A 28,000-nucleotide genomic window follows, 5' to 3' on the forward strand; every position below is an offset into this window, starting at 1 on the left:
GGTGGTCTTGGTGGCCATGGCATCAGGTGGTGGACTACCTTCTGCAGGGTGCTCGCCCGGGAAGGCAATTAGGGGGAGGGAGCATGGGGAAAGGAGGGCTGGGGTGAGGTTGCCCAGCTCGAGGCCAGCCGGCAGTAAATCATCCTCTCCCTGGGTGACCGGGGTCAAATCTAGGGCCTCAATCTCAGCATACACGGAGGAGAGGCCAGCTCCTGCTACCCCAGGGGCCTCTCCTCTAGGGCCCGCCTCAATGGTCGCCTTGGGGTTCGCGGGGGGTTCGGATGGTATCCGGGCAGAAGGGGCGTCCTCAGGAGTCTCGGAGGGGAGGGTCTCCCGTGGAGGGGGGATTCTGCCCTCCAATGCCAGTCTGTCTTCCCCTCCCGACAGCAGCGGATGGATCTCACTCGTGGCCGTAGCGGGAGGCTCCATATCAGTGCCTCCTTTCCTGGTCTTCCAGGGGGCTTCCGCGTCGGATGGATGCAGCAGAGCTCGAGCCTTCCGCTTGCCTCGCTTCCCCTGGACTAGGGTCCAGCCCTCCATAGTGTCGTCTGGGGGTTGGTTAGCAGGGGTCATGTCGGGGGGCGGAGGCGATGGTTCAGGGGTTCGGGGGGGTAGCGGTGAGGCAGCATGAGGGGCGGGGGATTCTCCTTGGGGCGGGCCCTCTCCTATACCCGGTAATATCCTTGCCACACCCTCCTCCATAGGCTCTGCTGGATTGGTAATAGCAAGGGTGGGACTCCCTTGCTCGCCCGGGCGTTGTGGGGAAGGTATCTCTTGGGCCCGGACGGGAGCAGCGATGGGTCGAGAACGCCCAGGTCTTCTAGTGGCTCTAGGGGGACAAACACCCCCCCCACCGCCAGGCCCCTCTCCACTGCCTCCTGAGCGGCAGCCTCCAAAGCTAAGAAAAAAATGACCTTCCCATACATCTTGGAGGCCGCTACAATAGCCGTGGGTCCTACCACCTTCTCCAACGCCTGCACGTATGTTTCCACGTGGGGCGAGGCGGGCACCAGGAGGCAACGGACACTGTGCCTCCTGGTCAAGGCGGGGAAAGGGCCCCGGCCGCTGGTGATGGTAGCGGAGGCGGGGGGGGAGGGCGAGATGACGAGGTGGCAGGCAGGGGGGAGCCCGTCACCGCCCAGGCATACGTCCTGGGGGCTGGGGGAGGGACAGTCGCAGAGCTGGTGGAGGGAAACGCAGGGAGGGGCGCAACTGTCGATGACAAGGCCACAGCTGTGGGGGCAGCCCCCGCCATGGAGGGCCTAGTGGTTTTAGCGGGGCCCTTTCCTTTCTTCCCACCCTGGCCTTTCTGGCCAGCTGGGGGGGGTTTCCTAGAATCTGGGGGGGCAGTTGGCGCAGCAGCAGCAGTAATCACCCCGGTGCCTCCTGCTGCCGGTGCCCCAGTGGGGGGGGGTGGCAAGTATTTTAACAATAGTGGTGGTGGGGGGACCTTGGGGGTCGGGCGGGGGGGAGGTGGGGGAGGGACAACTGATTTTGTTAGAGGGGCCTCACCCCTCTCATTCCCCGCCATTGTGAGCAGGGAGAGACGGGGAGACACCGGAAGGAGGAGGAGGGAGGGGGAAGCAGATTAACCACTTCTCCCTGCTGGGCTGCAGGCGGGGGGGGGAATGCCGAAGGGGTTGGACTGGGAGGGGGGGAAACAAAATTGGGGTCCGGTAATAGGGGCAAGCTGTGGGATAAGCAATCCGGGGGGGTGCAGACCCACGCACGTTTGTCCAAAGAGTCTCAGTTGGTCGGCTGTTATGTCTGGTCTGAAAGGCAAAGTTCAAAGCGAACAGCTGGATCCGAAGGTAGATGGCAGGTTGCCAGCAGGGATGGACGGCGGGGGGGCTGTGACAGTTGTAGTAATGGTGGGGGGGGAGCACCGATGGATCGGGGGACAGCTCCGTGCCACACCCCCAGTGCCGCCACAAATGCAAGTAAACCACAGTCAAACTCCCCCCCACAAGAGTATAATTCAGAAAATTACTCAGTCTTACGGCCCCCTTCACGATGATGTGTAGCTTCCCTGGGTTATTTCTCCTGTCTTCTGAAATCTTCTTCTCCAGCTGTGTTGGCTGTGTTCCAAGGCTTCCGGCATGCTGAGAATGTTGTAAAGATAAGAAGTAAAATCCGAGCTGCCAGCAAAACTGCTGGGTCTGGGGGTTTCCACTCCTCCCTTCGGACAGCAAAATCGGCAATCTTCCCCCCCCTCTTCCGGGGGGTTCAGCTGAGGCAAATAGCTGCACCCGAAAGCAGGTGTGGGGGGGGCGGGTGCTGGCGGCAAGCTGGAGGCCGACCAGCACATAAACGGCAAGAAGAAAAAGCAACAAAAAATCAAACCAAAACAAAAAGCGTCTGGCCCGGTCGGAGGGGGGAAACTAAGGCAGATTCAAAAAGTAAGAAAAATCCAGGCCAGGGAGCTTTAGAAAAGAATAGAAAGCAGAGAACTGAGGAGCAAGCAAAGGACGTTCCGTTTCCCAACAGAGAAGATTTTTTTTTTTTGAAACAGAAAAGAAGTTTATTGGTAACACTTACAAGAATTACCAAAGGAAACAAAACAGCTATGCAACAAAACAACGCAAACAGAAGGTATAACACAGCAGCTTTCAGGAGGGAGAACTGTTCAGGCTAGCCTGGGCCCAGGGCGGGGGGGCTTCCTCGACACTCATGGTCTTCCACCCTCCTGAGTTACCTGGTGGCCTAGAGCGGGGGGGCTTCCTCGACACTCGTGGTCTTCCACCCCCTCGAGTTACCTAGTGCCGCGCCCAGTGTCACCGATCCTCCCTCTCCTGAGAGTGCCTGGCAAGATGGGCATGGCTGCGGGGTGGGCGGTTTAGGGGTGGGGGGAGTAGACACCCATGTATTATAGGACCCCTCCTAGATGACAGTAATGATGGTATCCACAGCGGCAACGGCTGGAGCTGGCGTCTCTCGCTCTTCCCCTCAATCAAAGGGTCAGATGGAGGGAACCGGACGGGGTCACTGAGCAGAGAACCCCGGACAGCGCCCACCGCTCCTCGAAAGCATCAAGGGAGTCAGTGGACGCCGCCCAGAGGAACTCCGCCCGGATACATGAATGTACTGAGGATCGGAAAAAGGCCCCACAATCGCAGGACGTTTCATGGGCCAACCTCCTCTCTCTAGTTTTATAAATGGCTGTTTTAGCCAAGGCTAGGAAGCGGTTGACTAGGAGATCCCGCGATTTTGTGGGGCCACAGATGGGAAGTGTATAGATAAAAAGGTGAGGGGAGAAATGAAGCCAGAAGCGCAATAGAATATTTGTGCCAACAGAGAAGGTTTTTTTGAAGGTTTTTTTTTTTTTATTGAAACAGAAAAGAAATTTATTTGTAACAGTTACAGAGAGTACAAAAGGATAAGGAAAAACTTAGCAACAAAACAACGCAATCAGAAGGTATAACACAACAGCTTTCAGGAGGGAGAGGTGTTCAGGTTAGCCCAGGCCCAGAGCGGGGGGGCTTCCTCGACACTCGTGGTCTTCCACCCTCCTGAGTTACCTGGTGGCCTAGAGCGGGGGGGCTTCCTCGACACTCGTGGTCTTCCACCCTCTCGAGTTACCTAGTGCCACGCCCAGGGTCACCGACCCTCCCTCTCCTGAGAGTGCCCGACAAGATGGGCACGGCTGCGGGGTGGGTGGTTGGGAGGGAGGGGGGTACACCCATGTATTATAGGACCCCTCCTAGAAGACAGTAATGATGGTATTCACAGCAACTAACGGCTGTGGCTGGAGGCTCTCGCTCTTTCCCTCAATCAGAGGGTCAGACGGAGGGAACCGGACGGGGTCACCGAGCAGAGAACCCCGGACAGCGCCCACCGCTCCTCAAAGGTGTCAAGGGAGTCGGTGGACGCTGCCCAGAGGAACTCCGCCCGGATACATGAATGTACTGAGGATCGGAAAAAGGCCCCACAATCGCAGGACGTTTCATGGGCCAACCTCCTCTCTCTAGTTTTATAAATGGCTGTTTTAGCCAAGGCTAGGAAGCGGTTGACTAGGAGATCCCGCGATTTTGTGGGGCCACAGATGGGAAGTGTATAGATAAAAAGGTGAGGGGAGAAATGAAGCCAGAAGCGCAATAGAATATTTGTGCCAACAGAGAAGGTTTTTTTTTTTTTTTTTTTTTTTTTTTTTTTTATTGAAACAGAAAAGAAATTTATTTGTAACAGTTACAGAGAGTACAAAAGGATAAAGAAAAACTTAGCAACAAAACAACGCAATCAGAAGGTATAACACAACAGCTTTCAGGAGGGAGAGGTGTTCAGGTTAGCCCAGGCCCAGAGCGGGGGGGCTTCCTCGACACTCGTGGTCTTCCACCCTCCTGAGTTACCTGGTGGCCTAGAGCGGGGGGGCTTCCTCGACACTCGTGGTCTTCCACCCTCTCGAGTTACCTAGTGCCACGCCCAGGGTCACCGACCCTCCCTCTCCTGAGAGTGCCCGACAAGATGGGCACGGCTGCGGGGTGGGTGGTTGGGAGGGAGGGGGGTACACCCATGTATTATAGGACCCCTCCTAGAAGACAGTAATGATGGTATTCACAGCAACTAACGGCTGTGACTGGCGGCTCTCGCTCTTTCCCTCAATCAGAGGGTCAGACGGAGGGAACCGGACGGGGTCACCGAGCAGAGAACCCCGGACAGCGCCCACCGCTCCTCAAAGGTGTCAAGGGAGTCGGTGGACGCTGCCCAGAGGAACTCCGCCCGGATACATGAATGTACTGAGGATCGGAAAAAGGCCCCACAATCGCAGGACGTTTCATGGGCCAACCTCCTCTCTCTAGTTTTATAAATGGCTGTTTTAGCCAAGGCTAGGAAGCGGTTGACTAGGAGATCCCGCGATTTTGTGGGGCCACAGATGGGAAGTGTATAGATAAAAAGGTGAGGGGAGAAATGAAGCCAGAAGCGCAATAGAATATTTGTGCCAACAGAGAAGGTTTTTTTGAAGGTTTTTTTTTTTTTATTGAAACAGAAAAGAAATTTATTTGTAACAGTTACAGAGAGTACAAAAGGATAAGGAAAAACTTAGCAACAAAACAACGCAATCAGAAGGTATAACACAACAGCTTTCAGGAGGGAGAGGTGTTCAGGTTAGCCCAGGCCCAGAGCGGGGGGGCTTCCTCGACACTCGTGGTCTTCCACCCTCCTGAGTTACCTGGTGGCCTAGAGCGGGGGGGCTTCCTCGACACTCGTGGTCTTCCACCCTCTCGAGTTACCTAGTGCCACGCCCAGGGTCACCGACCCTCCCTCTCCTGAGAGTGCCCGACAAGATGGGCACGGCTGCGGGGTGGGTGGTTGGGAGGGAGGGGGGTACACCCATGTATTATAGGACCCCTCCTAGAAGACAGTAATGATGGTATTCACAGCAACTAACGGCTGTGACTGGCGGCTCTCGCTCTTTCCCTCAATCAGAGGGTCAGACGGAGGGAACCGGACGGGGTCACCGAGCAGAGAACCCCGGACAGCGCCCACCGCTCCTCAAAGGTGTCAAGGGAGTCGGTGGACGCTGCCCAGAGGAACTCCGCCCGGATACATGAATGTACTGAGGATCGGAAAAAGGCCCCACAATCGCAGGACGTTTCATGGGCCAACCTCCTCTCTCTAGTTTTATAAATGGCTGTTTTAGCCAAGGCTAGGAAGCGGTTGACTAGGAGATCCCGCGATTTTGTGGGGCCACAGATGGGAAGTGTATAGATAAAAAGGTGAGGGGAGAAATGAAGCCAGAAGCGCAATAGAATATTTGTGCCAACAGAGAAGGTTTTTTTGAAGGTTTTTTTTTTTTTATTGAAACAGAAAAGAAATTTATTTGTAACAGTTACAGAGAGTACAAAAGGATAAGGAAAAACTTAGCAACAAAACAACGCAATCAGAAGGTATAACACAACAGCTTTCAGGAGGGAGAGGTGTTCAGGTTAGCCCAGGCCCAGAGCGGGGGGGCTTCCTCGACACTCGTGGTCTTCCACCCTCCTGAGTTACCTGGTGGCCTAGAGCGGGGGGGCTTCCTCGACACTCGTGGTCTTCCACCCTCTCGAGTTACCTAGTGCCACGCCCAGGGTCACCGACCCTCCCTCTCCTGAGAGTGCCCGACAAGATGGGCACGGCTGCGGGGTGGGTGGTTGGGAGGGAGGGGGGTACACCCATGTATTATAGGACCCCTCCTAGAAGACAGTAATGATGGTATTCACAGCAACTAACGGCTGTGGCTGGAGGCTCTCGCTCTTTCCCTCAATCAGAGGGTCAGACGGAGGGAACCGGACGGGGTCACCGAGCAGAGAACCCCGGACAGCGCCCACCGCTCCTCAAAGGTGTCAAGGGAGTCGGTGGACGCTGCCCAGAGGAACTCCGCCCGGATACATGAATGTACTGAGGATCGGAAAAAGGCCCCACAATCGCAGGACGTTTCATGGGCCAACCTCCTCTCTCTAGTTTTATAAATGGCTGTTTTAGCCAAGGCTAGGAAGCGGTTGACTAGGAGATCCCGCGATTTTGTGGGGCCACAGATGGGAAGTGTATAGATAAAAAGGTGAGGGGAGAAATGAAGCCAGAAGCGCAATAGAATATTTGTGCCAACAGAGAAGGTTTTTTTTTTTTTTTTTTTTTTTTTTTTTTTATTGAAACAGAAAAGAAATTTATTTGTAACAGTTACAGAGAGTACAAAAGGATAAAGAAAAACTTAGCAACAAAACAACGCAATCAGAAGGTATAACACAACAGCTTTCAGGAGGGAGAGGTGTTCAGGTTAGCCCAGGCCCAGAGCGGGGGGGCTTCCTCGACACTCGTGGTCTTCCACCCTCCTGAGTTACCTGGTGGCCTAGAGCGGGGGGGCTTCCTCGACACTCGTGGTCTTCCACCCTCTCGAGTTACCTAGTGCCACGCCCAGGGTCACCGACCCTCCCTCTCCTGAGAGTGCCCGACAAGATGGGCACGGCTGCGGGGTGGGTGGTTGGGAGGGAGGGGGGTACACCCATGTATTATAGGACCCCTCCTAGAAGACAGTAATGATGGTATTCACAGCAACTAACGGCTGTGACTGGCGGCTCTCGCTCTTTCCCTCAATCAGAGGGTCAGACGGAGGGAACCGGACGGGGTCACCGAGCAGAGAACCCCGGACAGCGCCCACCGCTCCTCAAAGGTGTCAAGGGAGTCGGTGGACGCTGCCCAGAGGAACTCCGCCCGGATACATGAATGTACTGAGGATCGGAAAAAGGCCCCACAATCGCAGGACGTTTCATGGGCCAACCTCCTCTCTCTAGTTTTATAAATGGCTGTTTTAGCCAAGGCTAGGAAGCGGTTGACTAGGAGATCCCGCGATTTTGTGGGGCCACAGATGGGAAGTGTATAGATAAAAAGGTGAGGGGAGAAATGAAGCCAGAAGCGCAATAGAATATTTGTGCCAACAGAGAAGGTTTTTTTTTTTTTTTTTTTTTTTTTTTTTTTATTGAAACAGAAAAGAAATTTATTTGTAACAGTTACAGAGAGTACAAAAGGATAAAGAAAAACTTAGCAACAAAACAACGCAATCAGAAGGTATAACACAACAGCTTTCAGGAGGGAGAGGTGTTCAGGTTAGCCCAGGCCCAGAGCGGGGGGGCTTCCTCGACACTCGTGGTCTTCCACCCTCCTGAGTTACCTGGTGGCCTAGAGCGGGGGGGCTTCCTCGACACTCGTGGTCTTCCACCCTCTCGAGTTACCTAGTGCCACGCCCAGGGTCACCGACCCTCCCTCTCCTGAGAGTGCCCGACAAGATGGGCACGGCTGCGGGGTGGGTGGTTGGGAGGGAGGGGGGTACACCCATGTATTATAGGACCCCTCCTAGAAGACAGTAATGATGGTATTCACAGCAACTAACGGCTGTGACTGGCGGCTCTCGCTCTTTCCCTCAATCAGAGGGTCAGACGGAGGGAACCGGACGGGGTCACCGAGCAGAGAACCCCGGACAGCGCCCACCGCTCCTCAAAGGTGTCAAGGGAGTCGGTGGACGCTGCCCAGAGGAACTCCGCCCGGATACATGAATGTACTGAGGATCGGAAAAAGGCCCCACAATCGCAGGACGTTTCATGGGCCAACCTCCTCTCTCTAGTTTTATAAATGGCTGTTTTAGCCAAGGCTAGGAAGCGGTTGACTAGGAGATCCCGCGATTTTGTGGGGCCACAGATGGGAAGTGTATAGATAAAAAGGTGAGGGGAGAAATGAAGCCAGAAGCGCAATAGAATATTTGTGCCAACAGAGAAGGTTTTTTTTTTTTTTTTTTTTTTTATTGAAACAGAAAAGAAATTTATTTGTAACAGTTACAGAGAGTACAAAAGGATAAAGAAAAACTTAGCAACAAAACAACGCAATCAGAAGGTATAACACAACAGCTTTCAGGAGGGAGAGGTGTTCAGGTTAGCCCAGGCCCAGAGCGGGGGGGCTTCCTCGACACTCGTGGTCTTCCACCCTCCTGAGTTACCTGGTGGCCTAGAGCGGGGGGGCTTCCTCGACACTCGTGGTCTTCCACCCTCTCGAGTTACCTAGTGCCACGCCCAGGGTCACCGACCCTCCCTCTCCTGAGAGTGCCCGACAAGATGGGCACGGCTGCGGGGTGGGTGGTTGGGAGGGAGGGGGGTACACCCATGTATTATAGGACCCCTCCTAGAAGACAATAATGATGGTATTCACAGCAACTAACGGCTGTGGCTGGAGGCTCTCGCTCTTTCCCTCAATCAGAGGGTCAGACGGAGGGAACCGGACGGGGTCACCGAGCAGAGAACCCCGGACAGCGCCCACCGCTCCTCAAAGGTGTCAAGGGAGTCGGTGGACGCTGCCCAGAGGAACTCCGCCCGGATACGTGAATGTACTGAGAGTCGGAAAACGGCCTCACAATCGCAGGACGTTTCATGGGCCAACCTCCTCTCTCTAGTTTTATAAATGGCTGTTTTAGCCAAGGCTAGGAAGCGGTTGACTAGGAGATCCCGCGATTTTGTGGGGCCACAGATGGGAAGTGTATAGATAAAAAGGTGAGGGGAGAAATGAAGCCAGAAGCGCAATAGAATATTTGTGCCAACAGAGAAGGTTTTTTTTTTTTTTTTTTTTTTTTTTTTTTATTGAAACAGAAAAGAAATTTATTTGTGACAGTTACAGAAAGTATAAAAGGATAAAGAAAAACTTAGCAACAAAACAACGCGATCAAAAGGTATAACACAACAGCTTTCAGGAGGGAGAGGTGTTCAGGTTAGCCCAGGCCCAGAGCGGGGGGGCTTCCTCGACACTCGTGGTCTTCCACCCTCCTGAGTTACCTGGTGGCCTAGAGCGGGGGGGCTTCCTCGACACTCGTGGTCTTCCACCCTCTCGAGTTACCTAGTGCCACGCCCAGGGTCACCGACCCTCCCTCTCCTGAGAGTGCCCGACAAGATGGGCACGGCTGCGGGGTGGGTGGTTGGGAGGGAGGGGGGTACACCCATGTATTATAGGACCCCTCCTAGAAGACAGTAATGATGGTATTCACAGCAACTAACGGCTGTGACTGGCGGCTCTCGCTCTTTCCCTCAATCAGAGGGTCAGACGGAGGGAACCGGACGGGGTCACCGAGCAGAGAACCCCGGACAGCGCCCACCGCTCCTCAAAGGTGTCAAGGGAGTCGGTGGACGCTGCCCAGAGGAACTCCGCCCGGATACATGAATGTACTGAGGATCGGAAAAAGGCCCCACAATCGCAGGACGTTTCATGGGCCAACCTCCTCTCTCTAGTTTTATAAATGGCTGTTTTAGCCAAGGCTAGGAAGCGGTTGACTAGGAGATCCCGCGATTTTGTGGGGCCACAGATGGGAAGTGTATAGATAAAAAGGTGAGGGGAGAAATGAAGCCAGAAGCGCAATAGAATATTTGTGCCAACAGAGAAGGTTTTTTTGAAGGTTTTTTTTTTTTTATTGAAACAGAAAAGAAATTTATTTGTAACAGTTACAGAGAGTACAAAAGGATAAGGAAAAACTTAGCAACAAAACAACGCAATCAGAAGGTATAACACAACAGCTTTCAGGAGGGAGAGGTGTTCAGGTTAGCCCAGGCCCAGAGCGGGGGGGCTTCCTCGACACTCGTGGTCTTCCACCCTCCTGAGTTACCTGGTGGCCTAGAGCGGGGGGGCTTCCTCGACACTCGTGGTCTTCCACCCTCTCGAGTTACCTAGTGCCACGCCCAGGGTCACCGACCCTCCCTCTCCTGAGAGTGCCCGACAAGATGGGCACGGCTGCGGGGTGGGTGGTTGGGAGGGAGGGGGGTACACCCATGTATTATAGGACCCCTCCTAGAAGACAGTAATGATGGTATTCACAGCAACTAACGGCTGTGGCTGGAGGCTCTCGCTCTTTCCCTCAATCAGAGGGTCAGACGGAGGGAACCGGACGGGGTCACCGAGCAGAGAACCCCGGACAGCGCCCACCGCTCCTCAAAGGTGTCAAGGGAGTCGGTGGACGCTGCCCAGAGGAACTCCGCCCGGATACATGAATGTACTGAGGATCGGAAAAAGGCCCCACAATCGCAGGACGTTTCATGGGCCAACCTCCTCTCTCTAGTTTTATAAATGGCTGTTTTAGCCAAGGCTAGGAAGCGGTTGACTAGGAGATCCCGCGATTTTGTGGGGCCACAGATGGGAAGTGTATAGATAAAAAGGTGAGGGGAGAAATGAAGCCAGAAGCGCAATAGAATATTTGTGCCAACAGAGAAGGTTTTTTTTTTTTTTTTTTTTTTTTTTTTTTTATTGAAACAGAAAAGAAATTTATTTGTAACAGTTACAGAGAGTACAAAAGGATAAAGAAAAACTTAGCAACAAAACAACGCAATCAGAAGGTATAACACAACAGCTTTCAGGAGGGAGAGGTGTTCAGGTTAGCCCAGGCCCAGAGCGGGGGGGCTTCCTCGACACTCGTGGTCTTCCACCCTCCTGAGTTACCTGGTGGCCTAGAGCGGGGGGGCTTCCTCGACACTCGTGGTCTTCCACCCTCTCGAGTTACCTAGTGCCACGCCCAGGGTCACCGACCCTCCCTCTCCTGAGAGTGCCCGACAAGATGGGCACGGCTGCGGGGTGGGTGGTTGGGAGGGAGGGGGGTACACCCATGTATTATAGGACCCCTCCTAGAAGACAGTAATGATGGTATTCACAGCAACTAACGGCTGTGACTGGCGGCTCTCGCTCTTTCCCTCAATCAGAGGGTCAGACGGAGGGAACCGGACGGGGTCACCGAGCAGAGAACCCCGGACAGCGCCCACCGCTCCTCAAAGGTGTCAAGGGAGTCGGTGGACGCTGCCCAGAGGAACTCCGCCCGGATACATGAATGTACTGAGGATCGGAAAAAGGCCCCACAATCGCAGGACGTTTCATGGGCCAACCTCCTCTCTCTAGTTTTATAAATGGCTGTTTTAGCCAAGGCTAGGAAGCGGTTGACTAGGAGATCCCGCGATTTTGTGGGGCCACAGATGGGAAGTGTATAGATAAAAAGGTGAGGGGAGAAATGAAGCCAGAAGCGCAATAGAATATTTGTGCCAACAGAGAAGGTTTTTTTTTTTTTTTTTTTTTTTATTGAAACAGAAAAGAAATTTATTTGTAACAGTTACAGAGAGTACAAAAGGATAAAGAAAAACTTAGCAACAAAACAACGCAATCAGAAGGTATAACACAACAGCTTTCAGGAGGGAGAGGTGTTCAGGTTAGCCCAGGCCCAGAGCGGGGGGGCTTCCTCGACACTCGTGGTCTTCCACCCTCCTGAGTTACCTGGTGGCCTAGAGCGGGGGGGCTTCCTCGACACTCGTGGTCTTCCACCCTCTCGAGTTACCTAGTGCCACGCCCAGGGTCACCGACCCTCCCTCTCCTGAGAGTGCCCGACAAGATGGGCACGGCTGCGGGGTGGGTGGTTGGGAGGGAGGGGGGTACACCCATGTATTATAGGACCCCTCCTAGAAGACAGTAATGATGGTATTCACAGCAACTAACGGCTGTGACTGGCGGCTCTCGCTCTTTCCCTCAATCAGAGGGTCAGACGGAGGGAACCGGACGGGGTCACCGAGCAGAGAACCCCGGACAGCGCCCACCGCTCCTCAAAGGTGTCAAGGGAGTCGGTGGACGCTGCCCAGAGGAACTCCGCCCGGATACATGAATGTACTGAGGATCGGAAAAAGGCCCCACAATCGCAGGACGTTTCATGGGCCAACCTCCTCTCTCTAGTTTTATAAATGGCTGTTTTAGCCAAGGCTAGGAAGCGGTTGACTAGGAGATCCCGCGATTTTGTGGGGCCACAGATGGGAAGTGTATAGATAAAAAGGTGAGGGGAGAAATGAAGCCAGAAGCGCAATAGAATATTTGTGCCAACAGAGAAGGTTTTTTTTTTTTTTTTTTTTTTTATTGAAACAGAAAAGAAATTTATTTGTAACAGTTACAGAGAGTACAAAAGGATAAAGAAAAACTTAGCAACAAAACAACGCAATCAGAAGGTATAACACAACAGCTTTCAGGAGGGAGAGGTGTTCAGGTTAGCCCAGGCCCAGAGCGGGGGGGCTTCCTCGACACTCGTGGTCTTCCACCCTCCTGAGTTACCTGGTGGCCTAGAGCGGGGGGGCTTCCTCGACACTCGTGGTCTTCCACCCTCTCGAGTTACCTAGTGCCACGCCCAGGGTCACCGACCCTCCCTCTCCTGAGAGTGCCCGACAAGATGGGCACGGCTGCGGGGTGGGTGGTTGGGAGGGAGGGGGGTACACCCATGTATTATAGGACCCCTCCTAGAAGACAATAATGATGGTATTCACAGCAACTAACGGCTGTGGCTGGAGGCTCTCGCTCTTTCCCTCAATCAGAGGGTCAGACGGAGGGAACCGGACGGGGTCACCGAGCAGAGAACCCCGGACAGCGCCCACCGCTCCTCAAAGGTGTCAAGGGAGTCGGTGGACGCTGCCCAGAGGAACTCCGCCCGGATACGTGAATGTACTGAGAGTCGGAAAACGGCCTCACAATCGCAGGACGTTTCATGGGCCAACCTCCTCTCTCTAGTTTTATAAATGGCTGTTTTAGCCAAGGCTAGGAAGCGGTTGACTAGGAGATCCCGCGATTTTGTGGGGCCACAGATGGGAAGTGTATAGATAAAAAGGTGAGGGGAGAAATGAAGCCAGAAGCGCAATAGAATATTTGTGCCAACAGAGAAGGTTCCAGAACAATCAGGAACCTTCTGGAGACAATTAAGAGAGGCTGATTAGAACACCTGCAGCCAATCAAGAAGCTGCTAGAATCAATTAAGGCAGGCTAATCAGTGCACCTGGGTTTTAAAAAGGAGCTCACTTCAGTTTGTGGTGTGTGTGTGAGGAGCTGGGAGCAAGAGGCACTAGGAGCTGAGAGTGAGAACGCGGACTGTTGGAGGACTGAGGTGTACAAGCATTATCAGACACCAGGAGGAAGGTCCTATGGTGAGGATAAAGACGGTGTTGGGAGGAGGCCATGGGGAAGTAGCCCAGGGAGTTGTAGCTCTCACACAGCTGTTCCAGGAGGCACTCTAGACAGCTGCATTCCACAGGGCCCTGGGCTGGAACCCGAGTAGAGGACAGGCCTGGGTTCCCCCCAAATCCTCCCAACTCCTGGTCAGAGACAGGAGTCATCGACCTGAACTGTGAATTCAGAAAAACGGCCAAGCTGAGGGCTGCCGTGAAGCTCCAAGGCGAGCAAATCCGCCAATAAGTGCAAGACCCAACAAGGTAGCGCAGGAACTTTGTCACACTCTATAAGGGTTGAGCACTCTAGCCCCAATGCAGCAAAGAACTTCAGTGTATGCATAATATAATGTATGTGAATAGTCCCACTGGAGTTAATGAAACTACTCACATGCTTAAAATAACTACTTTGTTGGATCAAGGCCAGCATTTTTACCGATGAGTCCTGCATTCTTTTCCCACTGACCCATGTCAAGGGTTCTTACAACAGAAAAGCTGTTGTTGTAAATATTTGTGATTAGTGAACATGATACAACTGAGCAGCTAACACTGGGTTCTGCTGTTACCTCAAGTTAGAATCTGTCTCCAAGAAAGCTACACAAATGAGAACACGCAGGTGAATGTTGTTTTACATTAGATTTTTTGATGATATTTCTGCTTATTATTATATTTTATTTCTGAGAACATAACACTCATTTTTTTCAGTTAATGTTAACATTTGTATTTGATTAACAAAGATATTACCGCAGGTGAACAGCAGAAAGTTACTAATTCCCATATCGCTAATCCATTAGCCCCATAATTTCTAACCCTGTTATCATATTCTTCAGAGGGAGGGGTAATCACAGCCGTGGAAAAGGATGTTGATTACATTTCCCCTATGCATAGACAGCTACCTTGGACAGGGAGTAGAGGGGAGTGGGGAAGAACCAAGGCTCGGACAATCCCCAACCCCTGGTCCTCTCAAATCTCTTCTTAAAACCCATTTTGTCCCCAGAATCATTGCTACCATGTTGTACTCACCAACAATCTCCCCACACCCTCATTTGCTGAAACCAGTATCTCATCTGTTGTTTCCTATAAGGTTTTCTCCCCTTAATTGTTAATTCTATGGAGCAAAGAATATTTTGTAAAGTGGTCAGGTACACTGACAGTGCTCTATAAATAGTTAGTACTAATAACCTCTGTGTCTCAGTTTCTTCATCTGTAAAATGAAGATACTAATATTTCCATACACAGGCTGTTGTGAGGTTCAGTTTGAGGCCATCAAATGGAAGATGCAAAGTACTCAGTACCCTTATTAATAACATAAGGAAGGGCAGATGAATAAAGATTGTTACTGCAATTAGAATACATTGTTTCAGCGATAGCATTTTGGGATTGCATGCTCAGTGTGTGTTCTCTGATTTTGTGTGCACAATTGGCAGCTTGCTGAAACACCGTTGGAAATAATGTTCAGATACTCTGGATTTTCATTAGAACAGGAACAGAGGGAAGAGAATAAGCCCCAGTCCAAGAGAGATTTATGCAAGTGATTAACTTTAGGCACTTTAAGAAACCCCATTGAAGGCTTGATATGAACACTTTATTGAAAATTCTGCTTGATATTTATGTTTAGAAAGAGAGCACTGCATATATTTTAGTCCTGTTTATAAAGTGTGACTGTGTGTTTCTAAACTGCATGCTTATGTAAAATATCTGATTTAAAATATTCTTCTACTTAGTATGTATAAAAATGTAACAAGGAAAAGAAGAAAATGTGCTATTGGAGAAGGTGTAAAACTTCAAGTTTCAGAAATTAATGTAACCTGGCAGATCTTGCTATGTAAGACAAGCATATGCTTGTCAAGTAGGGAGCAAAAATCTTCTACCAGGCAAGGTCAAAGAAAGTGAAGTCAGTATCATATTATACATGTCCATACACACTTGAGGCTGGGTGATCTCCACCTCTACTAAGCATTTTTGTAGCTTTAGCTTTCTATAAAAATAGCATTTTAAAATTAAGTGTGTGGGATATTTTTTCTATTTATATATGCACACATTCAGGGTCAGACACACTGTAGTAATGGTCGCATATAATATAAATTCATTAGTGTTTACACTCCATGAAATAATTATACATGTTACATACATATGTGTATATATTTTGTAAAATATTTACTAATTCCCTGGGGATTATACACTTTAAAAACACGCAAACACTTTATATACAACATAAGTGAGTAGAACACCCAGCCTTCCACAGGTAGGATAAAGAAAAAGGATCATCTGGCCTCCTCCTGAGGTTGCTAGCCAGCTTCATGTTGACATAAATGTGTTACTTGTATTTGGTGTCTTAATAGCAATGTGCAGCCAAGGATGAATCTGTTAGAATCAGCTGTTCAGATATCTGTTTGTGAACTAATTTAATTTTTAAGAACAGTTTAATAGGTTCTGCTTCCAAGAGTCTCTCCAGCCCTACGAGCACAAATCCTTCCCCAGTCCCCACTCCATAATCTCATTATTATCTCTCTCACACTGCAGGTGCGGAAAAACTTTTATGCACCAGCAACAAAAGAGATAAGTTTTTAATTTTCTAATAAAGTTCCTGCTCGGCAACTCCCTGCCCATGAAACAAGCTCCTCCTGACACCAGTACCAAATACCATCCTAAATTAATTCACCTTTTCCTTTTAAGCTCCCCCTCCTCAGAAAGAGCTGGGGGAAACAGGTATTCTTCTAGCATGCCCAGATGGTCCCCATATTTGGGCTCTAGCTAACCAATGCCCCCATCCTACAGTAGGCACATGAGACAGCCCACTGAGCTCAATGAGACTACTCATATGTAAAGTTAAGTCTGTGCATGAGTGTTTGCAGGATCAGGTCCCAAGAGACAGGTCCCAATCCTGCAAACACTGAGGCATGTGCTAATCTACTGGACAATGGGGACAGAGAGTGCACTGATAGCTTGTCTTGCTTATTCTGTTTTTCAGGGTGAACAGAAATGCTTCCTTTGTGATTCCAGATACCCATATAATCCCTATACCCATCCCAACAGTCACCCAATTGAAAATGTTCTCACAACTTTTGAGCCAGACCGGAAAAAGAAGTGGTGGCAGTCAGAAAACGGTAGGTTACAGTCAAGTAATGTTTCTCAACTTGGCTAGTTTAGCTTATTCTACTCAATATGTGCAGTCATCACTTTATGAAACTATAAGACAACATGGCAGGAGTTCTCAACCATTTTCTTTCTGAGCCCCCCCCTCCCTTCCTCCGCCAACATGCTTTGTGCCCTGGGCAGATCCCTTCTAAAGCCAGCCCTGCTTTGTGGACTCTCTGAAACCAGCTCATGGCTCCCCAGGGGCTGCGGAGCCACAGTTGAGAACCACTGCTAATGCCACATCGTGGTTTGCCATGTCATAGAGCCTGAGCACGAGCATGAATATTCATGCCAATTCCCAGCCTTTTATGCCCAAATCTAAATTCCTCCTCCGCATAATATTGGGGTGCACTTATTCTATAAACTAGAGTATCCGTACATATTAATACCAATTAGCTCATTCTCAGACCTACCACTTCTTGTCCAAACTGGTTTATGGTGGTTACTTCCACGTTCCTGCTGTGTTCCCTGGGGTCGCCGTCTACCATTAAGTTTCAGAGGAACAGCCGTGTTAGTCTGTATTCGCAAAAAGAAAAGGAGTACTTGTGGCACCTTAGAGACTAACCAATTTATTTGAGCATGAGCTTTCGTGAGCTACAGCTCACTTCATCAGATGTTTACCGTGGAAACTGCAGCAGACTTTATATACACACAGAGAATATGAAACAATACCTCCTCCCACCCCACTGTCCTGCTGGTAATAGCTTATCTAAAGTGATCAACAGGTGGGCCATTTCCAGCACAAATCCAGGTTTTCTCACCCTCCACCCCCCACACAAATTCACTCTCCTGCTGGTGCTAGCCCATCCAAAGTGACAACTCTTTACATAATCAAGTAGGGCTATTTCCTGCATAGATCAAGGTTTTCTCACATCCCCCCCACCCCCATACACACACAAACTCACTCTCCTGCTGGTAATAGCTCATCTAAACTGACCACTCTCCAAGTTTAAATCCAAGTTAAACCAGAACATCTGGGGGGGGGGGTAGGAAAAAACAAGAAGAAACAGGCTACCTTGCATAATGACTTAGCCACTCCCAGTCTCTATTTAAGCCTAAATTAATAGTATCCAATTTGCAAATGAATTCCAATTCAGCAGTTCTCGCTGGAGTCTGGATTTGAAGTTTTTTTGTTTTAAGATAGCGACCTTCATGTCTGTGATTGCATGACCAGAGAGATTGAAGTGTTCTCCGACTGGTTTATGAATGTTATAATTCTTGACATCTGATTTGTGTCCATTTATTCTTTTACGTAGAGACTGTCCAGTTTGACCAATGTACATGGCAGAGGGGCATTGCTGGCACATGATGGCATATATCACATTGGTGGATGTGCAGGTGAACGAGCCTCTGATAGTGTGGCTGATGTTATTAGGCCCTGTGATGGTGTCCCCTGAATAGATATGTGGGCACAATTGGCAACGGGCTTTGTTGCAAGGATAAGTTCCTGGGTTAGTGGTTCTGTTGTGTGGTATGTGGTTGTTGGTGAGTATTTGCTTCAGGTTGCGGGGCTGTCTGTAGGCAAGGACTGGCCTGTCTCCCAAGACTTGTGAGAGTGTTGGGTCATCCTTTAGGATAGGTTGTAGATCCTTAATAATGCGTTGGAGGGGTTTTAGTTGGGGGCTGAAGGTGACCGCTAGTGGCGTTCTGTTATTTTCTTTGTTAGGCCTGTCCTGTAGTAGGTAACTTCTGGGAACTCTTCTGGCTCTATCAATCTGTTTCTTTACTTCTGCAGGTGGGTATTGTAGTTGTAAGAAAGCTTGACAGAGATCTTGTAGGTGTTTGTCTCTGTCTGAGGAGTTGGAGCAAATGCGGTTGTATCGCAGAGCTTGGCTGTAGACGATGGATCGTGTGGTGTGGTCAGGGTGAAAGCTGGAGGCATGCAGGTAGGAATAGCGGTCAGTAGGTTTCCGGTATAGGGTGGTGTTTATGTGGCCATTGTTTATTAGCACTGTAGTGTCCAGGAAGTGGATCTCTTGTGTGGACTGGACCAGGCTGAGGTTGGTGGTGGGATGGAAATTGTTGAAATCGTGGTGGAATTCCTCAAGGGCTTCTTTTCCATGGGTCCAGATGATGAAGATGTCATCAATATAGCGCAAGTAGAGTAGGGGCTTTAGGGGACGAGAGCTGAGGAAGCGTTGTTCTAAATCAGCCATAAAAATGTTGGCATACTGTGGGGCCATGCGGGTACCCATAGCAGTGCCGCTGATCTGAAGGTATACATTGTCCCCAAATGTGAAATAGTTATGGGTAAGGACAAAGTCACAAAGTTCAGCCACCAGGTTAGCCGTGACATTATCGGGGATAGTGTTTTTGACGGCTTGTAGTCCATCTTTGTGTGGAATGTTGGTGTAGAGGGCTTCTACATCCATAGTAGCCAGGATGGTGTTATCAGGAAGATCACCGATGGATTGAAGTTTCCTCAGGAAGTCAGTGGTGTCTCGAAGGTAGCTGGGAGTGCTGGTAGCGTAGGGCCTGAGGAGGGAGTCTACATAGCCAGACAATCCTGCTGTCAGGGTGCCAATGCCTGAGATGATGGGGCGCCCAGGATTTCCAGGTTTATGGATCTTGGGTAGTAGATAGAATATCCCAGGTCGGGGTTCCAGGGGTGTGTCTGTGCGGATTTGATCTTGTGCTTTTTCAGGAAGTTTCTTGAGCAAATGCTGTAGTTGCTTTTGGTAACTCTCAGTGGGATCATAGGGTAATGGCTTGTAGAAACTCGTGTTGGAGAGCTGCCGAGCAGCCTCTTGTTCATATTCCGACCTATTCATGATGACAACAGCACCTCCTTTGTCAGCCTTTTTGATTATGATGTCAGAGTTGTTTCTGAGGCTGTGGATGGCATTGCGTTCCGCATGGCTGAGGTTATGGGGCAAGTGATGCTGCTTTTCCACAATTTCAGCCCGTGCACGTCGGCAGAAGCACTCTATGTAGAAGTCCAGTCTGCTGTTTCGACCTTCAGGAGGAGTCCATCTAGAATCCCTCTTTCTGTAGTGTTGGCAGGGAGACCTCTGTGGATTAGTATGTTGTTCAGAGGTATTTTGGAAATATTCCTTGAGACGGAGACGTCGAAAATAGGATTCTAGGTCACCACAGAACTGTATCATGTTCGTGGGGGTGGAGGGGCAGAAGGAGAGGCCCCGAGATAGAACAGCTGCTTCTGCTGGGCTGAGAGCATAGTTGGATAGGTTAACAATATTGCTAGGTGGGGTGAGGGAACCATTGCTGTGGCCCCTTGTAGCATGTAGTAGTTTAGAAAGTTTAGTGTTAGCACCAGCAGGAAAGTTTAGGGCTAGCACCAGCAGGAGAGTGAATTTGTGTGGGGGGTGGAGGGTGAGAAAACCTGGATTTGTGCTGGAAATGGCCCACCTGTTGATCACTTTAGATAAGCTATTACCAGCAGGACAGTGGGGTGGGAGGAGGTATTGTTTCATATTCTCTGTGTGTATATAAAGTCTGCTGCAGTTTCCACGGTAAACATCTGATGAAGTGAGCTGTAGCTCACGAAAGCTCATGCTCAAATAAATTGGTTAGTCTCTAAGGTGCCACAAGTACTCCTTTTCTTTTTACCATTAAGTTACGACTCTTACTCTGAAGCCTGTTATTAGTGCAAGGCCTTGTGGAAGTAGTTATGCTAACGGCTATGTTTTAGCTGAGAAAAGGGCAGGTCTAAGACAGTAACCCCTGGTCATAAATTCTGCACTCTCATATGGAAGGATAAACAAGTAAACACAAAGAATACAGTACACCAAAGAATTCTGCTAGAAGGCAGTTTTTGAGAAGGCTTTAGCAATCTGGTTACTAGACAGTTGGACCACAAAAACTTATAGGAATGATTAAGAAATGAATGATGTGGCTTGTTAATATTAAGAGGTGTGATTGTGGACCCCAGATATACCACATATTGATGAGGGGTAGATATTAATATGTTATGGTCACAGAAGATGATCAAATATGGTTGGGTTTTCAAAAAATTAAACAAAGGGATATAAAAGATCCGGTCTAGTTTCCTAATTTTGAGGTTCATCAGTTTCCCAAGACAGTGTAAACTGAATCCCTCCCTTTGGATGGGCTGCGCTTACTTTTCCTTCCCATCTTTGTTTTGAATGGTCCTCACAATGTAAGATTGTAAGTATGAAAATGCAGGAAACTGCTTTACTGTACTGATCTTATTTTTATACTTGTGCAGATGGATTTTTCTCTTATTTCAATTATATTTGTCTACATTCACTAAAAATTCTGTGTCTGCTTCACCAAATTTTATCTTCTTAATTAACTCCAAGTAGCCACCTGAAAAAGAACATGTTATCAGTGAAAATGTATGTTAATTTTAATAATTAATACAGTGGCATCACAAACAGGATTGGTGAAGCACACAACAGAGACCCTGTGGCAGGGACGGTGGGGGGGGTCCTTGTGGGGGCTATAGCTACCCCAACATTTGCCTTAGCCCTCCCCTGTAGTCACCCCATAACAGCTCCCGCTCTCCAGTCACCCAGCTCTCAAGGCAGAGCAGAGAGAGTGGTGGCTGCTGGCCAGGTGTCCAGCTAAGAGACTCAAAAACTCAGAAGTAGAAGAAACAGCAGAATAATGCTAACCAGTGGTTCTCAACCTTATTCTTTGCAAGCCCTCCCCCACCCTGTCCAACATGCTATAAAAACTCCAGGGCTTGGGGAGGGGGCTCAGGACTTCTGCCCAAGGGGTGCTGAGCTCCTGCCCCATGGGTTGTCATGGCTTGAGGGTTTAGCTCTGGGGGCGGAGGGGCTCGGAGCTTCTGCCCCACAGGGCAGGGGGACTCAGGGCTTCGGGCTTCAGCCCTGCAGCTGGGGGGGGGGGGCTCGGGGCTTCCGCCATGGGGTACCAGGGCTTGGGGCTCCAAGCTTTCTGCCCTGGGCCCCAGCCAGTCTAAATCCAGCCCTGCTTCATGGACCCCCTGAAACCAGCTCACGGATCCCCTGGTTGGGAACTGCTGCAATACAGTACATTCTCTTTCTCTCTGATTTATAATGTTGGAGCAAAGATTTACAATGATTTAGATCTGTTCATTTGTAACTACACAGGATTTCAGAAGCATTTGAAAAAATAAATAACTTATCTATAGAGAAATTGTAAGCACGATACCTTGAATCAACTTATCTTCAACAGCTGAACCAAAGGAACTATAGCAGGATTGAATTACCTACCACAGAAATATATGTTTTCATATAACCTCTACTTTTAATTTAAATCTGTTTTTTGTGACATAACCTACAGCTCCATAAACCACAATGGCAGGTTGTGTACCCATAGGAAAGACAACTAATTTTACATCATTGATCTTCACTGTTTTTTAATTCCTTTTCAGGCATTGACCATGTTAGCATTAGACTGGACCTAGAAACCTTATTCCAGTTCAGCCATCTTATACTGACTTTTAAGGTACGCTGTTTAGATATTTTACTTGAGCCTTCACATAGCTTTATGTAAAGAACATCATGGTTGCAAAGTCAAGTACTCAAAAGTTAGAAATGACAGAATTAAGGTTGCCTGTGCAACATAAATTTGGCTCCTATGCAGGGGTAAAAGTAAGTTAGAGGACTTACTGGTACGCCAGAGTCTTAAGCAGGGGGCGTGGCCTCAACCAGAAGAGGCGTGGCCTTAACTGGAAGAGGCAGGGCCTTAAATCCCCGGGCCCTTTAAATCTTGATTTAAAGGGCCAGGGCTCCAGCTGTGGTAGTGGTGGCTGGGAGCCCGGGGCCCTTTAAATCACCGCTGAGCTACCAGCTGCAGAGGCAGCTGGGAGCCCCAGGGCTCGGGGGTGATTTAAAGGGCCCACAGCTCCAGCTGCTGCTACCACAGCAGAGCCCCGGGCCCTTTAAATCACTGAGAAGCCCGGGGAGCTCCCGGCTGCCACTGCTACCCTGGGGCTGTGGGCTCTGGCAGAGCTTTAAAGGGCCTGGGGCTCTGCTGTGGTAGCGGCTGCCCGAGCCCTTTAAATCCCTGCCGGAGCCCTGCTGCCCGAGCCCTAGGGTAGCGGCGGCCAGGCTCCGTCGGGGATTTAAAGGGCCGGGGCGGTAGCGGCGGCTGGCACTCTGGGGCCCTTTAAATCCACGCCAGAGCCCCGCCGCCGCTACCCCAGGGCTTTAAATTGCCCTCTGGGAATGCCGGTCCCGGTACGGCGCACAGGCTCTTACCAGTACGCCGTACCGGGGCGTACTGGCTTCCTTTCACCTCTGCCCCTATGTGTGTATGCTTTATGTTATAGTCTTTAATTACATGGTCACGCACTATTTTTCCCAAAGCACCCCTTCTTGGTTCTCTTAAAATTGCTTATTCACCATTGTTCCCAGTTTTGGGTAGTACTAGTGTTTTATTTTTGTTGAGAGAACTCAGTTGATGAACCCTGTTTCTTATGTGCTTCAGTTCATACTTAATCACTCTATTTCAGAAAATCAAGTATCCCAGATAGTTGACTGGGGAATTAATCCTGCAAACCTGCATGCTTGGAATTGTCATTAGCTGTTATTGGAGTTCCATGTGCAGAGGGCTTGTAGGTTCAGACCTTAGGGCTTATGAAAGCAACATAAATTAAACCAGAAAAGGCATAATTTGGAAGGAGTATTTGCCAGGAAACTTCCCCTTTCAGAGAGAAACCCTTCTATTTAGGGTATATCTAGACTGCAGTTGGGGACATACTTGTGTTAACTTTGACATAGCTTGAGTAACAATAGAAGTGAAGCCAGAGCAGTACAGGCTTGAGTGTGGACCCAGGGTCCTGAGTGGGTGGGGCTAGATCAAAACTAGCTTGGGCACGTCTCTGTGTGCTGCAATCACACTTGCCATTTGCAGTGTAGACATACCCTTAGTTCTATTAAAAACTTTCTCCCAAAGTCTGTTTAAAGAATTATTGCAACAATGTTTCTTCCAGACATTTCGGCCTGCAGCCATGTTGGTTGAGCGCTCCACAGACTATGGTCACACCTGGAAGATATTTAGGTATTTTGCACAAAACTGTGCTGAATCTTTCCCCAACATCCCCTCTGGTCCGGCAAAAGGAGTGGGAGATATTGTTTGTGATCCAAGATATTCAGACGTTGAGCCCTCCACTGAAGGCGAGGTATTACTTCGTGTTTGTGCTTTTTTTACTTCAAATTACACTGATTTTTTTCTCATGGCAATGAGATATCAGTGAGCTAGTTTGTATCCCAGGTCTGATTCGTCTCTCACACTGGTTTTACAAGGGGAAATGCAATGGGTTACACTGAGAAGAAAACCCGACCACTGAGTTTTATTTTGAGTTTCAGGTTCAAATGAACACCTACAAAATCTCATTCAAAACTATGTAGTTTCTCCAGGTTTCCACTCTAAACCATAAACCCCTCCCCACAACAGGTCTTTGCTCCCCCTAAACTTCTGCTGACCTGTGCAGAAGCCTATTCTCTGGTATCTGCAGGTGACAGCTAGCTGGCTCCCTGCTGTAGCTTCAATCTGTGGGGCTCGGGGCTGGTCTCTCTAACAAATCCCCCAAAAGGGTCTTCTGTCTCCCACACCAGTTTTTCAGTAAGAGGTCTCAAAAGCTTTACTGAGTCCCAAGGGACAGTGATGGCAATTGAGTGTCATAAAAGTTTGCACAGCTCTGCTTATAATACATAAAAATCATGCTTCATGAAAAAGCTAGCTGAATATTATTTGTTACATAATATATAAAATTTTGCATAATTTTATTAACATTTTTGTTGTTGTTTGCCCAGAATCTAAAACTGGGAAAAGAATTTGTGAATACTCACCAATATTTACGAATTTCATGAACATGTTCCAACAAAATATTCGCAAACAATTTTTAAAATGAATTAGCCATTTTTAACATTATTTTTTAAGAAAAATGTGTTGTATTCACCCAGCTTTACTTCATACAACCTGTGCGCACACAGCTAAATTAAATGTTTAGGTGTCATAATGAATCACTAATAACTGTATACAAGATATTAGCTGCTCATTTTAGCTCTGTTGCTATATACTGATATTTAGTATTAATTAACCTTGAAATATTTCCAAATTTATAAAAAGCACTGTACTAGGAATTTCTTTTTGTAAGTTTCATAGGGCTAAAAATAATATTTAAAAACAAGACACACTAAATTTCACAGCAGTTTTTGATTTTCAGTAGAACAGGTACCATGATTCTCAGAGAAATGAAGATCACATATTTGCAAAAACCATTAGACTCACCAGCAAACATTTATATAGGATACCCAAGAGAATTCCACTTAAATTATTGAACTTCTATTCCCTTTTGTCACAGGAATCAGCTTCCAGTTCCCCACTCCCTCTTAAAGGGCCCACTCACCCTGTGACACCCCCCATTCATCTCTTCCGCTTCAGTATCGTATGTTAGCTACTATCCTAAAGAGCTTGTTAGCAATTCTCCATTTCATTCCCTTCTGAATCCTGTACATCAATGTAATATTGACCCTCAACCCAGCTTTACATAGGGCTGAGCTAGCTATTTCTTTAACTCCATACCCCTACTCTCCTAGACTAATTTGGGTCATGCTTTGCTGCATTGCTACAATTTCAGGCCTCAAGTCAGCAAAGCACTTAAGCAGATGCTTAACTTCAAGTACAATTGTAAGTGCTTTGGGCCCTCATTCAGGAATGTAGTTGTGTCCAAATTCAAACATCTGTGCAGGCCTCACTGAAGCCAACAGGACTATTCATATACTTTGTTAGACATGCACTTAAGTACATTGCTAAACCAAGGCCTTACTGAATAAGGGTGGACTTACATGCTTAAGTGCTTTGCTGAATCAGGGCCCTAATCCTGTTCTTTCTCTTATATGATTAACAAAATGGCAAGCAATTTGATTAATCATTATCTTATTTCCAATAGGTATTAATTATACAGTGATAAATTTTAGCTAAAATATTTGTCTTTATGTACTAAAATAATACTTTGTATGCTTAAATATACATTCATTTGTTTTACAGGTTGTCTTAAAAGCTTTGGATCCCAGCTTTGAAATAGAAAATCCTTATATCCGATCTATCCAGGGTATGTATAGTTTGGGTTTTCTTTACAGATAGTTATTTGTTTGTCTTGCATGTTAAAGACAGTAGTCTAGATCCTCAGCTAGTGTGAATCGGTGTAATGTAGCTAATTTACAGCTGAGCACCCTGTAGATTTTCAAGTGGACAGAGCTTTTAGGTTAATTGTGGTTCTGGATTTCCTTTCTCTTATCCCAGATCTCATCACCTTAACAAACCTGAGAATAAACTTCACAAAACTCCACACTCTTGGGGATACTTTATTTGGAAGAAGGCAAAGTGATCTCCTTGAAAAATATTATTATGCAGTGTATGAAATGGTTGTCCGTGGAAGTTGCTTTTGTAATGGTCATGCCAGCCAATGCAATCCAGTGCAGAAACTGCGGGGTGATGTTTTCTATCAGCCTGGAATGGTAAGCTATAAAACTTCCACTCCTAAAAGGGGATTCCCTATGTGGTAATTTTTGGATGCTTATCCTTGGATTGCAATTTGTAATTCAACATTTTAAAAACATTTTAACATTGCTTCCTCCATTCAAAACACTGGACCAGATTAAAAAAGACCAGAATCTGACCCCTGTTGGCAATAGGTACTGCATCCGATGAAGTGAGCTGTAGCTCACGAAAGCTTATGCTCAAATAAATTTGTTAGTCTCTAAGGTGCCACAAGTACTCCTTTTCTTTTTGCGAATACAGACTAACACGGCTGTTACTCTGAAAACTATAATAACTGACACACAAACATGTTAATAATAGCATGAAAATACCAGAGCTGTAATGGTGCAAATGTAATCCAGTAAGTCATCTGTGTTGTGTGCAGATTCAAATGGCTACTTCGTTGGGTACATTCCATAACACCAATAGGGCTTGGTGAAAACTCTGCTGCATGAAAAGTCATCAGCACACAGAGAATTCCCTGTTTCTACATTAAAAACAAACAGACTGGTGAACAACAGATTGTCCAAGAAGTCAGGAACAGAATAAAGTGTACCTTCATATTTGGAACCAGTGTTTTTTCCTGGATAAATTTTATATAAGTGTTTAAACCTCAGTTTCTGTCAGTAGAAGTATCTTTTTTCTACAATTTGTTCAATATCTTTAAAACAGGCTGGTTGTTGTTTCCACACGCTATCCATGTCTCTTGCTCATGTAACTGAGAATTGTTTGTCACATGAGGGAGCCAGAGGGCTCTGAATTTCTCTGCTCATGATGGCATACCACAAGCCTAGGTATTTTTACATGGGAACATTTTAGGTTGGCATATAGCATTTTGTGGGGATCTATCCAACCATGCGAGTACATAGGACTCTTCATGTGATGTAGAACTGTCCAATTTTGGCAAATGATAAATTTGTAGATTTGAAGCTTATCTCCGCAAAGAAGGCAAATTCACTCTTGAAATCAGTTACTTTCTAGAGACGAAACAAACATCAGGAATACCGTGTTTCATTATAATTAACATACTAAATTTCTCCCTCTAAGATCTGGTTCTGGCACTAAGGAAATTTTCAATTTTCAAGAATCAAAAAGTAATATATTATCCCACATGAAAGAAAACTATATTGGGGTGGGTGTGGGTGGAGTGTTTTTCCTGCCCAATGTCCCAAAGACAATGGACTAAAGAAAATTCACTTATTTTTGTTGTTGTTGACATGTTGCAGGTTCATGGCAGATGTGTCTGTCAGCACAACACTGATGGCATGTCCTGTGAAAGGTGTAAAGAATTCTACAATGATGCTCCCTGGAGGCCAGCCGAAGGATCACAGGATAATGCTTGCAAATGTACCTGACAAATAGTTACTTAATTTTCATCAGATAGATGATAGCACAGTACAATCCCATGCATTGCCTACAAGGACAGATAAGCTTTCACATGGGCTCGTTTCTCGTGCTTAAATGAGAATAGGATATCCTAGATGGATTCAGGTGTCAGCGATGCATTGTCAGGCGAGATGTGTGGCAACTGTGCTGCGTCCCCTGGTGGTATATCCGTATATCTAACATTTGTGTTGCTCTCAGTGAAGGAGAGCTATTTCAATTTCCGATTCTCTGTAAAGAGTAAAAGTAAAGTGAACAAGAAAAGGCAAAGAAGGCAAAAGGGATTATTCACTGGTTAGGGTTCTTGTTGCAAATGAGAATATTATTTAGACAAAGCTGTATTCTTTTCAGTAGATTACTAGCAGATTACTAAACCATCTTCAGTACACTAGAAAATTGTGATGGCCACAGGGATCTAAGATATTCTGGGCCAGATTTACCTTTACGCCCCAGCTGCTTTGCATCACCCCAGGGATGTAAAGCAGTCAGACCATACAGCTGAATCTGATCTGTAAATTCTGTGCATCTGATTGTGTTCTCAGTTGTTATATCAGTGAAAATTGTGA

At 47.9% G+C, this 28,000-nt stretch overlaps 1 protein-coding gene across 1 annotated transcript in view; it reads left to right on the forward strand.

The window, feature by feature from the left end:
* Positions 1 to 28,000, forward strand: part of LAMB4 (laminin subunit beta 4) — a 98,823-nt gene that overhangs the window by 19,035 nt on the left and 51,788 nt on the right. Inside the window, exons 3-8 of the mRNA XM_048836315.2 lie at positions 16,426 to 16,561; positions 21,937 to 22,010; positions 23,500 to 23,688; positions 25,560 to 25,623; positions 25,815 to 26,029; positions 27,278 to 27,398. Of these exons, the coding sequence (XP_048692272.2) occupies positions 16,426 to 16,561; positions 21,937 to 22,010; positions 23,500 to 23,688; positions 25,560 to 25,623; positions 25,815 to 26,029; positions 27,278 to 27,398 (799 nt within the window). The remainder of the gene's footprint in view (positions 1 to 16,425; positions 16,562 to 21,936; positions 22,011 to 23,499; positions 23,689 to 25,559; positions 25,624 to 25,814; positions 26,030 to 27,277; positions 27,399 to 28,000) is intronic.

The sequence above is a fragment of the Caretta caretta genome, chromosome 1 (assembly GCF_965140235.1).
Source record: "Caretta caretta isolate rCarCar2 chromosome 1, rCarCar1.hap1, whole genome shotgun sequence".
NCBI classification, from domain to species: Eukaryota; Metazoa; Chordata; order Testudines; family Cheloniidae; genus Caretta; species Caretta caretta.